At 42.7% G+C, this 14,514-nt stretch overlaps 1 protein-coding gene across 3 annotated transcripts in view; it reads left to right on the top strand.

Annotated features, from left to right (window-relative positions):
• Positions 1-13,945, top strand: part of CSMD1 (CUB and Sushi multiple domains 1) — a 2,016,427-nt gene extending 2,002,482 nt beyond the window's left edge. For all 3 annotated transcript variants that reach the window (XM_045056760.1, XM_045056761.1, XM_045056762.1), the window contains 2 exons: positions 6,645-6,777; positions 10,534-13,945. In XM_045056760.1, the coding sequence (XP_044912695.1) occupies positions 6,645-6,777; positions 10,534-10,693 (293 nt within the window). In that variant the 3' untranslated portion in view covers positions 10,694-13,945. The remainder of the gene's footprint in view (positions 1-6,644; positions 6,778-10,533) is intronic.
• The last annotated feature ends 569 nt before the right edge of the window (positions 13,946-14,514 follow it).

The raw sequence follows: 14,514 nt of genomic DNA, 5'->3' as shown, positions 1-14,514 counted from the left end.
ACGGAAAAGAAATGCTGGGCACAGCGGAACCGACAAATACAAAGCTGGAAGAATGCAGTATGTAGGCCAGACATGGAACTAGTATCCTTACTATATGAAGAGATACTAAAAACACGGAGACAGTGAAGCAAAGGTGAAGCTCAATTAAGGAACTAAGTAAACTACATAGCCCTAAGAAAATTAGAAGAGGGACTCGGAGTAACCAAGAAAACACGAAAAAATCTTTAACTTCTAAGAAACGTATATTATGGCAACAAAGGTTTTCCATTTTTAATGATCGGAACATCAGATTTTTAAAGCAGTTATTCTGGGGAACAGTAGAAACAGACACCAGGGCCCTCCATTCGGGAGGTGTCCAGGCAGAGGACAAGCTGACTCTGCCCAGAGACTCTGCCTTTAGAGATTCCAGCCGGTCAAGTGTGGAAAACTCTTCCTCGTGCACCTCACACGACTATCATAGTTGCTGAAATCAATAGTTTTATGTAATGTGTCACATTTAATAAGAAGCAGTCTATTTCAGTATATTTCACTAAAGAAGCGAGGACCGTATATTGCCGGGGAGAGAGGCGCATGACTTCTACAGGAAGAAAAAGTTTACTGCAGATAGACAGATAGATCCTCCTTCCCTGCTTCCGATCTTTCTCTGCTACTTGATTTCTACCTGAGTTATCGGAGAAAGAAAATATGTGAAAAAAAAAATTCACTAGGTTAGACTCTTCCCCCATCTACCAGCTAGTTTTGTAATCGAGGAGGAGTTAGAATCTTCTTGGGCCTGTCTTCATCTGACATCTCAGCAGGGAAGTCCCTTCTGGGTGGTCGGGAAGATTAAGAGACCGCGGAAAGCGTTCACTTTGTGCACGCAGAAGCTCTTTGCACACGAGAGTCGCTGCGGTTGTCACTGCCGACGGGGATGAGAAAACACATGTTTGTAATGCGATTAGCATCCCATTTCTCCTGAACAACATAGACTACTTTATACCCTACTTGTAGAACACTATTAGCATAATAATTTGGGGGGGAACATTCTATCCATATAGGCTTTGACCTCTGAGCTGCCTTTCAGAGGCACAGGGGTGTAATATTTTGTGACGATTATCACTCACGACTCAGTTCATAAGACTCTTACCAAGATACTGAGGGGTTCCAAAGGAAACATATACCGACCTGTGTATTATTATATTTAAAATAAAAACTCTACCAAAAAGAGTAATCAATCGTAAACTACTCTAATGCCACCATTCCAAATGCAGTAGCTCAAACTAGCAGAGCTTTAAATTACAATGTGAGCAGTGGTACTTTAAATGGGGCTCTGTTATTTTGAGGTAATGACATAGAGTAAATGCATTGGACCAACGCGAATGAGGAGTCAAGTTTGTTCTTGCTCTAAGCCCAAAACCCTAGAGTTACATGCCCTCCCTTCTCCCCCGGCACATGCTCCAGTAATTCCGCTTAAGGACGCCCCGGGGAGCTGTGCGCCATCCCCTGTGGACTTCTGGGTTCACTCACCCGACAAACCCGGCCCGTACAATCACTGTGCTGTTGCCCCTTTCCTTGCACGACGCCGTTTCTTCCTAATCCGACAAAATAGCAGCCTGCTTTAGCACGGAATCTTTATTCCCACGTGATGATGAGTTTATTGTCAGGAAAAATAGTTCGCCTCACTAGTTTGGCTAACCCCTATTTTCATGGATGAAAATAAACCACCTCTCAATCGTCTACAGTCAATAGATAAACGGGACGACAGTGATCTTTAAATGGAAACTAAACCAGCTTGGGTTGAAAGACCACCCTAATGCAGAAACTCCAGTAGGAACCCGAATGATAAATTGGCTTCCCCATTTAAACTGAATCGGCCCACCCCCAACCTCACATACACACGCAAACAGTATGGAAGAAAACCAGTGTAAAACATGCATCTGTTAAGCGACTTGTATTCCAGAATACAGAAAGGGCTTTTCAGGTTCAAGAAAACAAAGGCAAATAACCTGACTGAAAAGTCGGCAAAGGATTTGAATGGACCTCTCTCCACGTAGGTACACATGATCGATAAGCAACGAAAAGCTGCTCAACATCACTAGTCATTCAGGAAACGTAAACCACAGTGAGACACCATCTCACAGCACTGGGATGGTGATGGTCATGTGGGTGAGAGGCGGCAAAATGGTGGACAGATTGGAGCTGTCCTACTTCACGGACGGGATGTAACCGTGGTGCAGGTGTTGTAGAAAACAGCCTGGCCGTTCATCAAGCACTTACACAGAAAGTTACCAAAAGATGCAGCCATTTCACTCCTGCAGGCATGGCCAGCAGAACACATAAGAACATATGTTCACACAAAACCGTGTGCCCGATGCTTGTAGGAGCATTATTGCCAGTAGCCCAGACGTGGAAGCCGCCGGATGTCTGTCAACTAATGAACAGACAAAGCGTGCTATATCCATACAATGGAATGTTGTCTTGAAGACATTATACTTAGGAGGAGGAGCCATGCACACACACACAAAATACACATCATAGGATTACACCCAGGGATGCCTGGGTGGCTCAGCCGGTTGGGCGGCCGACGTCGGCTCAGGTCATGATCTCACAGCTCGTGAGTTGGAGCCCCGCGATGGGCTCTATGCTGGCAGCTCAGAGCCTGGAGCTTCTGACTCTGTGTCTCCCTCTCTCTCTGCCCCTCCCCAGCTCACACTCTGTCTCTGTCTCAAAGGTAAATAAACATTAAAAATTTTAAATAAATAAACAAACAAACAAACCATCCAGAATAGGCAGATTGAAGACACAGACAGCAGATCAGTGGTCGCCTGGAGCTAGAGGTTGGAGGGTGAGGATACTGGGTTTCCTTTAGGGAAGACAGCAGTGTTCTTAAATCGTAACGATGATTATGACACCATGTGCACATACTAAAAGACTGTGGACTGTACCTTTGCTGTATTATTATTATTTTTTTGTTTTCATTACTTTTATTTATGTTTTATTTGTTATTGACATTGACATGCAACGTTATGTCAGTTTCAGGTGTAGACACAGTGTTTCCACAAGCCCATTCCTTGCTCAGGGGTCACCACGATAAGCGCGCCCACCATCTGCCAACCATACGACGTTATTTCATTATTGTTCATAGTATATCTTAAGCTGTACCTTTCATCTCTGTGACTTACTTGATAACTGGAAATTCGTGCCTCTTCATCCCCTTTATCTTCATTTCACCCACCCCCCTATCCACCCTCCTTCTGGCAACCATGAGTTTGTTCTCAGTTCAAGGGTCTGTTTGTTTTTTGTTTATTTTTATAGTCCACATATGAGTGAAAGCTATGGTATTTGTCTTTCTCTGTCTGACTTATTTCACTCAGCATCATACCCTCCAGGTCCATCCACGTTGTCACAAATGACAAGACCTCATTCTTTTTTTTAATTTTTTTTTATTTTTGACTGAGTAATATCCCATTGTGTGTGTGTGTACACATATATGTATATCATGTACACACACGCACACACACACACACATATATATATATATATATATACGATCTTTGTCTATCGATAGATTTAGATATACTTTGGGTGGGTACTCTAGTGTATGAAGTTCTTTCAATAGTGATCTTTTAAAAAATTGAATGGCTAGCTTATTCCGTGTGAAGAGATGCTTGCCCTCATTCTTAAGCAAAGATATGTGAATGAGGAACAAATGATTTGTCAGAGCAGCAAGAGTAGAGATAGTATAAAGGAGGAGGGCCAATGGGAGGGGAGGGTAGGGGAGAGGAAGAGGCTAGCGGTTGGATACCACACAATTGCCCATGTGTTTTGTAGCACTCCTCATGAAATAATGGTTGAAATGAAATCAGAGCACCACTTTGGAGGACAACCTGGTAAGATTTAGCCACGCGAAAAGTTACAAATTCTGATAGGCAATGATTCTGCTTCATAGAATTTATCCTGTATGTTTAGACTCCTGCTGCTGGGTAGCTACAGAAAAAAGATTTCATTGCGACATTAGAAAAATACTAGAAATGGCCTAAATGTCCTTCAAAGGTAGACTGGCTGAAAAATTTCTGGCATATCCAATTAATAGTATACTATACACCTAAAAAAAAATAAACCTAATTCATGTGTGCTGATGGAAAAATTTCAAAGATGGATGGTTAAGTTGAAAAAGCCAAACGCAAAAAAATGTATATCGTATTCCCATGTTTTTAGCAAAGTATGAAAAGGGAAACAAACGTATATATTAATAGTCCATTGCTGGAAGAACATTATATTATTTGTGTATCTTTTGTGCCATTTTAATGAATATCATGTGCGTGTATTACCCTTTAAATCTTTGAAACGAGAGTAAATACATGAAACTCGCCAGGAGCTCCTGAAGGCATGATCATTGAGAAGCTCCCAAAGACCTTCTTTTATGTTACTCTGTGTTACGATGGGCAGTCTCTTGCGGCAGGTTGATTTTCCACGATTTTATTGATGAAAAGTCCAATGACTGTTATGTTCAAACGTAGACAGTCTTGTCTGTGGATAACAAAAAAGTAACTTCGGTTAATTTAAGCAGAACACAAATTCATTAGAATGAGGCAAAGAGATTCACAGAACTACAGAAAGCTGGGGAATGAGGTGTGGTAACTTCATGGAAACTGATAGATGCTGAAGTACCACTTGGCAGCACCGTCTTTCACTTGACACGCACATATTGAGCCACTACTGTGTCCTCAGTTCTCTCGTAGGCACTGGGGGTTCAAGAGGAAAGCTAGCCGACGAGCCCCCTTGGCACAATGCAACTCCTGTCCTAATACACACAGGTCCTGCTGGACTTGTGGCCGTGTGCCGTGTGCACTGTTGAGGCAGGGAAGTGTCCTGACTTTTCAGTGTCACTGCAAGTCTGTGGAGTGGGTGCCATCTGAGCGGGCTGCCTCGGCGCCCTGTACAGGACGTTGTCACCCTGGACACCGGCTGTTACTGCTGCACCACTGCTGCCGGACCCATCACCGGGGACACTCAGCATTGTCCTCAAGTCTCCCCAGCCGCCACAGCCATGGGATGGCTTCCGAGCCACCTCGGTGCTATGCATCAGTCACCCCGGTTCACTGCCCAGGGTGGGGGCATCCAACTGGGCGCGAGTTTAGAGAGAACATGTATGTGGCATTTTCCCCTCGCATGGTGGGCTGTGGATGCCTCTGAAAGTGAAAAATTATCTGATTCATATGTGCTGATGAAGAAGGATCTCAAAGAAATATGGTCAAGTTACAAGAGCGAACATCAATTATAAAATATGTTCATGTTAGAACTTAGGATGGTAAGGAGTAGTGCAATCCGGCATCTGTGGAAGCAATGACAAGTCAAATTCTTGCCATGTTTTTAATGTGAAAAGAGGATTTTTTGTTTGAAAAGCTATTTAAATATATTTGATTGTTTACTTACATTCATGGTTTGTGAAAGAAAATGAAACAAAACTTCTTTTGTGTTTAACATTCCGTAAATTCTGGTACTACACTTCTAAAAGCAGGTCAACTTATTTTTCACAATTCTGCTCTATCCAGATGACCCCAGTCGTAATCCCTCACACACGTGCATTGAGTGAGCTCAAGCGATTAAGCCAAATACATTTCAAAATTTGTGTTATGGGTAAACAGTTTAGATCAAACTTTTTTTTTTAACGTTTATTTATTTTTGAGACAGAGAGAGACAGAGCATGAACAGGGGAGGGTCAGAGAGAGAGGGAGACACAGAATCTGAAACAGGCTCCAGGCTCTGAGCTGTCAGCACAGAGCCTGACGCGGGGCTCCAACTCACAGACCGCGAGATCATGACCTGAGCCGAAGTCGGCCGCTTAACCGACTGAGCCACCCAGGCGCCCCTAGATCAAACTTTCTTATCTGGAAGGAATCGCTTGAGAAGTGTTTTCTAATTTGAGTTTTCATTGTTTGCATCTCTGTCTTGGCCGTGCATCTATTTGCCACTCTGTACCTGTGGATTATAAATTCATAGTTACGTCACCTTCATGACATTTGAGATGCTTACATCCGCCTTCCCTTCTGACGGACAGAGATCACGTTTTATCATCCTTCCGTGTCCTCATGGAAACTGGCATGATGACATTGAGCTATATCCTTTTGTTGAGCATTCTTAAACCCTAACGAATTCTGCAATGTACCTAAAATGAAAGAGGTTACACCAATATATTTGCATACGGAGAATGTAATGTCATTTATATAGACCCCTGGAATATTTAGGTAATTTCATCAGCTACTGTTTCGCTGGAGTCTGTGTCTTAGGACAGGATATAACAGCCAATGGTACCCATAGATACATCCACATACATAGACAAAACCATATGGATGCTTTCAGTTTCAGTTTCAATGCAAATGTATCTGACCAAAAGTCAAAGTCACAATGTATGGTGCCCCTTTCGCCTTTCTCACATTTGACACGTGAAATTATTTTCATGGTATTCTTGAAGGTCATTAAGGAATAATTCATTTTTTGTAACTTGATCATTAACAGACATTAAAATCTTTCAACAAGACTGTCTGTTTATCGATGGAATTCAACTCCTTGGAGGCTCGGGCCCCGTTCATAAAAGTTGCCAGAGGCTTATCTTCCAGTATGAACGCGGGACCTGCAAACTAATTATTCGTTTTGTTCTCCAGATCCCTTAAACTCGGACCAAGACCCTTCAAATCATTACCACGGCACTAGCAGCGGCTCGGTCGCGGCTGCGATTCTCGTTCCGTTCTTTGCCCTGATTTTGTCCGGATTTGCGTTTTACCTCTACAAACACAGGTACCGTAAAACACCGGTGTGCTTGCGAGGCCCTGGTCTGGGGAATGCGCACTGCCCCCGGTCACACGTTCCCCACGGCTCCATGGTTTTCTCTCTGACGTTAACGATGCCCACATGGCAAGGCTTTGCTTTGCGTTGTCCACCGTACTTTTTCAGCAGGGCAACTTCGAGTAATGAACGTTAGGAGAATACATAGATGGATTAAGAAATGACATGCTGTGTTTCGTAGTCCACTCAAAGACACAATAAAGGATTACATTTCTACTTTTAAGATCGGTGGCCGGTTGTCGGGAACACTGAGACAGCATTTCCACCTTCCAGAAGAAGTTTGAACAGAATGGTCTCTGAGTTCTTTCAGCTCCATGAATCTGTGATCTAGAAATTGTGGGTTTATTGCTTTCTTTGAGCTCTCACTATGTAGTAAGAGATATCACATGTTCCATCGCTTGAAAAAGTGTTCTGAATATCTATTAATTTGCATATCCCTGCTAACTGAAACATGTCAAAATTGCAGAAAAACAACTTTAGTGAAGTAGATCCTTTCCTTGGAGTTAATGTGGATCCCTGCCCCCCCCCAAAAAAAAAGCTGTGGAGGAATTATAAGTCCGTATACATGTTGTCTTTCTCTGGATAATATATTACCTGGATATTACCTGGCATATGCCAAACTGTTCTAAAATACTACTTGGAATAGTGGTATTCCCTACATATAATAACAAGAAACTAAGAAAACAAAAGAAAAATAGAAAAAAAAACCCCATGATTCTCTAAGATATTAAGGTATGTTAAATGTGGTCTATGTTCATTTATGTGATACAGATATTTCTGTTTAATCCTGGTTTAAAAAAAAGGAAAATGTGTAGGATTTTTTTTTAATGTCTCACAGCATAGCTTCAAATATGTGCTTTCTTATGCTTTGCAAAAATACATAAAATAGTAGGAATGTCACTTCAAAATTATATTGCTATGTGATCACGTGCATGTGTATACTTTTCCTCTAGTTGGAATGTACTTATTTTAAAAATATAATTCAGTAAAAGGAATCTCAGAAAGTACTTACAAAATTAAAGATGGACACATCTGTATTAATAATAATAATTACTATTATTATATTAGTAAGTATTAATATATATTGACATATAATTAAATAACTAATGTTATTATTATATAATTATTAATAATTATTATGGAGAAAACAGTACTCTCTGCATATAAGTCTGGTGAGCCTTATCTTCAAATTTCTCCTTGGGGCTAGTTGAAAATGTAGTAAATGTGAGAAAAGATATCCCGCCACTTTATCCAATAAAACACCATCCTGAGAAGTGCCTCTATTCTTAAATTAAATTAATTCTGTAAATTAAAAGTACATCTTCTTTCACAAGGTTCTCTAGGAAACATAATACCCTTATAGATACACATACAGTAGGAATTTGTAATTCCTACAAATTCATTTTTGTTTTTTGTTTTTTTTTTTTAATTTTTTTGGCATTCATGTTAACCCCAAGGTTAACATGCAATTCATTAAAGTTCTTTTACCCCACCTATTGACATTTCCCTGTCTGTAGGGGGGTCTCTGGAAGCCCCCCCCTACAGGGGGACCCACGTGCAGGAGTCAGACGGCATCCCCACCTGCCAGTGAGCGTCTCATTGACGCAGCTCCCAGCGAGGCCGACCTTTGTATGTCTCAGAGACAGCTCCCTCCGGTGCATCTCTGATCCTTTCAAAAGACAGCCCTACACGATCCAGCACTTCTGGTTATATCTTAATTTTAAGATGACATAACATTGGGGGGAATATTCAGTATATATTACAGCTGTAGTCTTTCAACCCTAGAAGCTTCCCTACCACAACGTTCTGTATTTCAGTATTTGGTGCATCAGCACAGGAAATGCGTGAGGGTAGATCACAGACCACAGAAGCAGTGGGGAGGGAGACACCATTTGGTCCTTTTGTGAATTTGACCCCTTCCTTCACTTCCACGCTTGTAGGCTGGTGGGATTTAATCTCAGTGTGGCTCTCGCACGATGTCGCCCATCATGCTTGTCATCCGAGAGGCCGCGCTGTGTCTAGAACGTGACAGAAGGTTGTCTAATCTCATGGCTCTCATGAGCCATTAAGCCAGTGTGACTGCTTATAGTTCTCAGAATTGGGGGGTTTCTGCAGGAGCAACCAAGCCACGCCCGATCACCCAGGCACGTCGTAAGTTCATTTTCCTTTGAGTTATTGCCATGTACCCAGGGAACGCACCAAGCTATGCGTTTTCTCTCCACTGGCTTCTTACCCTCTACAGATGTAAAAGTTCCTTAAGCAGTTGGCTCCGCGTTTCTCGAGTTAAAACCTTATTCCTGCTCCTTTCTGACTTACTCTCATTACACTTGGGAGTGTTTCCTCCATCAGAGCCAGGGCTCCTGACACAGGACTCCCACATGCTTCGTTCTCTGCAGTCCTCGGGTCCCATCCAACTCTGTGGGGTTTCCCTGGCAATTTGGGAATGGTGGTGACCCCTGACCGGGGAGACTACACAGGGGATTTAGCCAGCTTTTAACTTCATTAACTTTTGGCTGCATTAGTTTATTCCATTTTGCTACTGGAGCATTTTCAAGTTCAATGTCAAAGACCTCTCCAACTCCTGGGGCAGTTGACAGGAACCTCATTCTGTGAAACGTACACGCTCAGAATTCTCTTTTTTCTCAATGAACGTAATGTAAGTTAAGAAAATTTACTAGCTAAATCACTAAAACAGAAGCATCGATAATATTTTTGCTAGTGTGGTTGTTGACATTAAAGTTGGGTTTTTACCACCTGATGTATTTGCCTTATATAATTTCTCTGGAAAAAAAAAAACCATGGGGGAACAGACTAGACAGCTTTAAGTCTTTTACATCTAAAATTACTTTGGGGCGCCTGGGTGGCGCAGTCGGTTGGGCGTCCGACTTCAGCCAGGTCACGATCTCGCGGTCCGTGGGTTCGAGCCCCGTGTCAGGCTCTGGGCTGATGGCTCAGAGCCTGGAACCTGTTTCCGATTCTGTGTCTCCCTCTCTCTCTGCCCCTCCCCCGTTCATGCTCTGTCTCTCTCTGTCCCAAAAATAAATAAACGTTGAAAAAAAAAATTTAAAAAAAATAAAAAATAAAAAAAATAAAATTACTTTAATTCTCTAAAGTTAGATCATACACAGGGGGTTTCTTTAATTAGAACCTGTAAGCAGTAGTTTGACAAACAGTTGAATGTCTTTTCCATAACTTAGTCACTGGTTATATTATATTACAAGAATAGCTAGTATTTGGTGAACATTATAATAGCAGTGAACTGAAGTTTATGTTCCTATTTTCGATTGATCTGAACGGTCCTAAAGGGTTGACATCTTGATTCAGCATCTTACGTTTTAGAGAGTGACTGAACAGTGACTTACTCAGGGTCATAACAACTTACAAATGACAAATGTCTAAACCAAACTCGGACCCCAGCATTGATGAGTTTCCCATGTTGCAAAGAATATTTGTAAATGGCAGCTAACTCTTTGATTTTAGAAACAGCTTCCATTTTTTTTTTAACCGTCTCTGTAATCCCAACAACCAATTCTAAAAAAGAGAAAGGTCTACGAGCGTGGCGATGCGCACCCTTCCCCACAACCGTGTGTGTGTGTGTGTGTGTTTCCCTGCTGAGTCGGGCGTGACGTCTTGTACTCAGGCCCCAGCTACTGTGCCTCTTTTCTTGAAATCTGGGCACTAACGGTCTGTTCCTTCTTTCCCCTCTAGAACGAGACCAAAAGTTCAATACAACGGCTATGCCGGACACGAAAACAGCAATGGACAAGCTTCATTTGAAAACCCTATGTATGATACAAACTTAAAACCCACAGAGGCAAAGGCTGTGCGGTTTGACACAACTCTGAACACAGTGTGCACAGTGGTATAGCCCTCAGTGCCCCATTAGGACTGATTCATAGCCATACCTCTGTTGGACAAGCAGTAACTCCTTTGGTGCCATATACCACTCTCCCTTCTAGTCTTGGCTTTGCTGCGGTGATCTTTCACATCTTCTGCTGGCGTCCGTGCGGCGGGAATCTCCAGTCACGTGCGCCAGAGTCTCCTGAGGATCGGGTGACACAGAGACCTGCATTCTGAACGTGGATTCTCCATGCCTGGCTTCATCTGCTCGGGATCAAGGCACACTCAAGGAAGACTGCCGAGTCACGCCAATACTTTGTACTTAATGCCTCAGACTTTCGTATTTCTGTGTGGCTGGGATGCCTTTCAATGCAATCTTCTGGGCACGTGGATACATCCCCTGGGTGCGGTGATAAAATGATAGCACCACAATATGTTGTTTTGTTTTTTTAACCCCCATAAATATGAATACTCTGAAAAACAACAACAACAACAACAACAACAACAACAACAACAACAACAACAGAGCTCTCTTGAAGAAACCTTTCTGGTAGAGATGCACACACCTACAAACGCTTCACTCTGTCCTTCCTGAGACCTGACAAGCTTTGAGGACTCACGGCTCCCCTCGGTGTCCATTCCTAGGGCCATTTGCAAATTTCCCAGTCAGCCGTTCTATTGCAGAATTTTTGATGCACAATTTTTTGCACTAGTGTGTTATGAATGACTGAGTAAGATTCTGATAAAAAAAATAAACTATTTACACAGGGTTTATACACACTATCCATTGTATATAAGCATCTTCTCATGCTGTCCAGCGAAACATCCACCATCCATCCGTTCAGTTGGCATCTTAGCAAAAGAAAACATCCCCAAATATGGCACAGGTTTTAAAGGGAAACGTGGTGTTGAAGAGATTTATTTTATCATTGCTTCTTTTAGCTGCGTATGTGCGTTGAAGTCATTGACGATGTCGAGAGAGGGGGGAAACACCAGAGGGCTTTGCAGTTGCCGCACACTCTGTTCCCTTTAGCAGCACCCGTGACCGCCAGTCCTGCTGTATTGCGTGGCCGGGGGGCTGCTGAGCTTCTCTTTGCCATGGAGAATGTCAGTAGTAATTTATTTTAGATAGCTCATGAGCTTGTGAGGCTTGGCTCACTGTAGTCTTCCCTCCGCATCACAGTTTGTCCTTCCAGAGCACTGCCACTCTCCGCCGTGGCGTTGAAGGACAGTGCTGTGCAGTCGCCCCTTGAACTCAGTGGGAACCGTCAGGGAGCAGAGCATCAGATGTCCCTCCGGAGGCCAGGAAACATTACACATGCTCCTCTTTCCCGGTGACACATTTTACATATCACTGTGTCCTTTGTTTCGTGCTAGTTCCAGATGCAAAGACAACTGGATTTTTCACATTTAAAAATTTCTCATACGTTAAATTCTGAATGATGGTAGGAAGGAAATGGGTGTGGTCCCCAGTGCGGATAAAAACATCAAAGGATGAAATAGAAGACATGGCAATGAGATGGTGATGTCACAAAACCACAGTGAAGACCGAGTTTATTTTTATTTATAACTGTTGGCTAAAAGCGTTTTGAAAAGGCAGTGCTTATTTTGTTATTTGCATTTTAAGTACGTACCCCCCATATGGAAAACGTCTCCCTTCTCACATTCCAGAGCAGCGTCTGTAGAGCGTTTCATTCCTGTTGTTGTGGGCGTATTCACACCTAGCTTTAAGGCCGATATAGTGGTGTCTCTGTTGCATGTTTAAATGCAGGGCTTCAAAAGTGAAAAAAAAAAAAAAGGAAAAAAAAAAAGACACAAAAACCTGTCAGGATAATAGTTCATTCTTTCATGTCATGTGTTTTGATTTGAACGCTTTAGCGGATATTTGATCCTTGGTGCCCACTGTCGCGTTGCTCGTTTGAAGGGTCCTATGCTGTTAGGAGGACATAACTGACCTCTTCTAGTTGCTTCTTTGCCTTTCGAACTCCAAATGACGAATTCCTTAGTATCACGCTGAATTCCCAGCACCTTTTCCTCTGGCCAACCCGATAACGTGACTGGAGATTTGCTTTGCAGCCTGGGGCCCTTACGCGGATTTTTCTCCTTAGACTAGACAAGGTCAGCCAGAGCCAGGCTCCTAACACGCACACTGACCGGGCACGGAAAGGGAGCGTGAGGAAGTTCCAGGATCGCTGTGTGCAGGGGAGAACAGGGTTACTATATATATTAGGTGTATATATATACATACATATATACATATAAATATATTGTACATATATCTAAGTTTGAGTCATTCAAACTAGGTGCAAAATGCTGACTTCAGAGTCTGAATCAATGTCTCTCTCCCCCCATCCCTGACCTGCTTGCCGGTCAACGACGTTACAAATTCCTGAAACGACAGGACATACATACACGCGGCAACCACATATCAGATATTAGATATCATTTTCCTTTGTGTGCACAGTAAACCCGACCTTTGGTTGCCACTTTGGAGCATGTTATTAAACCCCAAATACAACATGCGATGGTCCTGCGAGAAGTCCGCCGAGTTTCTTCCTAGGGTGTGTGCGCGGTATTGAACCAGATCCCCTGCGAGGTGTGGAGGCGCGCGTGCAGGTGGGCCGCACATGCGCCTTCCGCCGTGGGGCTGCAAGACTCCTTCTGGAAGCGCCCAGAACCGTGTGCGGGAAGGACCCCATGCTAACACAGGTTATGTGCTTCAGAGCTGTTTAAAACTGCTGCTCGTATCACACATCTTGCCTTTCTTCAGGCTAGCTGCAATAATTTTTTTCTTCTGTAAGATATTTTGTAAACAACAACAACAAAAAGCTATTATAAAAAAAAGGGGGACAGAACGCTGGTATCACGATCAGGAAACCCATCGCACCTCTGCCCGCCCCGTGTTACCATCTCGCCACATGCTGCTGACATGAAGTAGGTGCAAACGACCTTTTTTGTACAGAGATATATTTTTTATGAAGAATTTGTAAAATTATTAAATATGCTGTAATTTTTTGATTAATGTAGGTAAATTGTTAAAAAAAATAAATGTTTTTACAAATACAGAACTGTAATTTTCCCAATAATGTACAATGTACCACCCCTAGCTGATTTTCAGTTCCGACCCTATTACACATGTATTAATATTAAAGTGGCCTGTTAAAATGAACAGTATCTTTCTTTTTTGTCAAAAACATTATAAAGAGAGTGTAATATAGCCTGTGCAATGCCACCTACCTTTAAAGCAAATCAGAGTTCTAATTAAATATTTAATTTTAGATTTCCAGTTTTTGGTGTGACTTTATTTTAGCCTCACATGTGCACGAATTTATTTCACCATAACAGGGGCATGGAGTCTGTGTCAGGGGAGGAAGAGAGTGCAAGCGTTCGTAAGGGGCTCTCATTGCACTGAGAACCAGGCTCAGCGTTTCCCCCCCCCCCGACGTTGGCATCGTGGGCGTGATGAACAGACAGCACGCTTGGGAGTGAGCATGATTCGGAGGGTGGCAGGGGGAAGCTGACGTATTCCTCCGTGGTCTACCTAAACCCCGTGAGGGGAGTTCTTTCTGTAGAGGTCTACGGTGTGGGAACATGACGCGTAAGGACTCGAGGGACTCATTTAACAAAGCATTTCAAATATCACACTTGAAGAAGGCTCAAAAATGTCCCTCCCTCAGCCTTTAAAATTCAAGGCCACCTGCGGTCCACTCATTTTGGAGCTGGGAGAAAACACAACACTTTACAACTCCTCGGTGGCCCATCAAGCTGAACGTCCTGCAATTAAACAGAATGATATACTAATTTTCCTGGGAGTCAAGTTATTACAAAATGAAAAACAACCAATAATCA

The sequence above is a fragment of the Felis catus genome, chromosome B1, assembly GCF_018350175.1.
Source record: "Felis catus isolate Fca126 chromosome B1, F.catus_Fca126_mat1.0, whole genome shotgun sequence".
NCBI classification, from domain to species: domain Eukaryota; kingdom Metazoa; phylum Chordata; class Mammalia; order Carnivora; family Felidae; genus Felis; species Felis catus.
The sequence above is the reverse complement of the archived record's forward strand: the minus strand, read 5'-3'. Positions and strand labels throughout refer to the sequence as shown.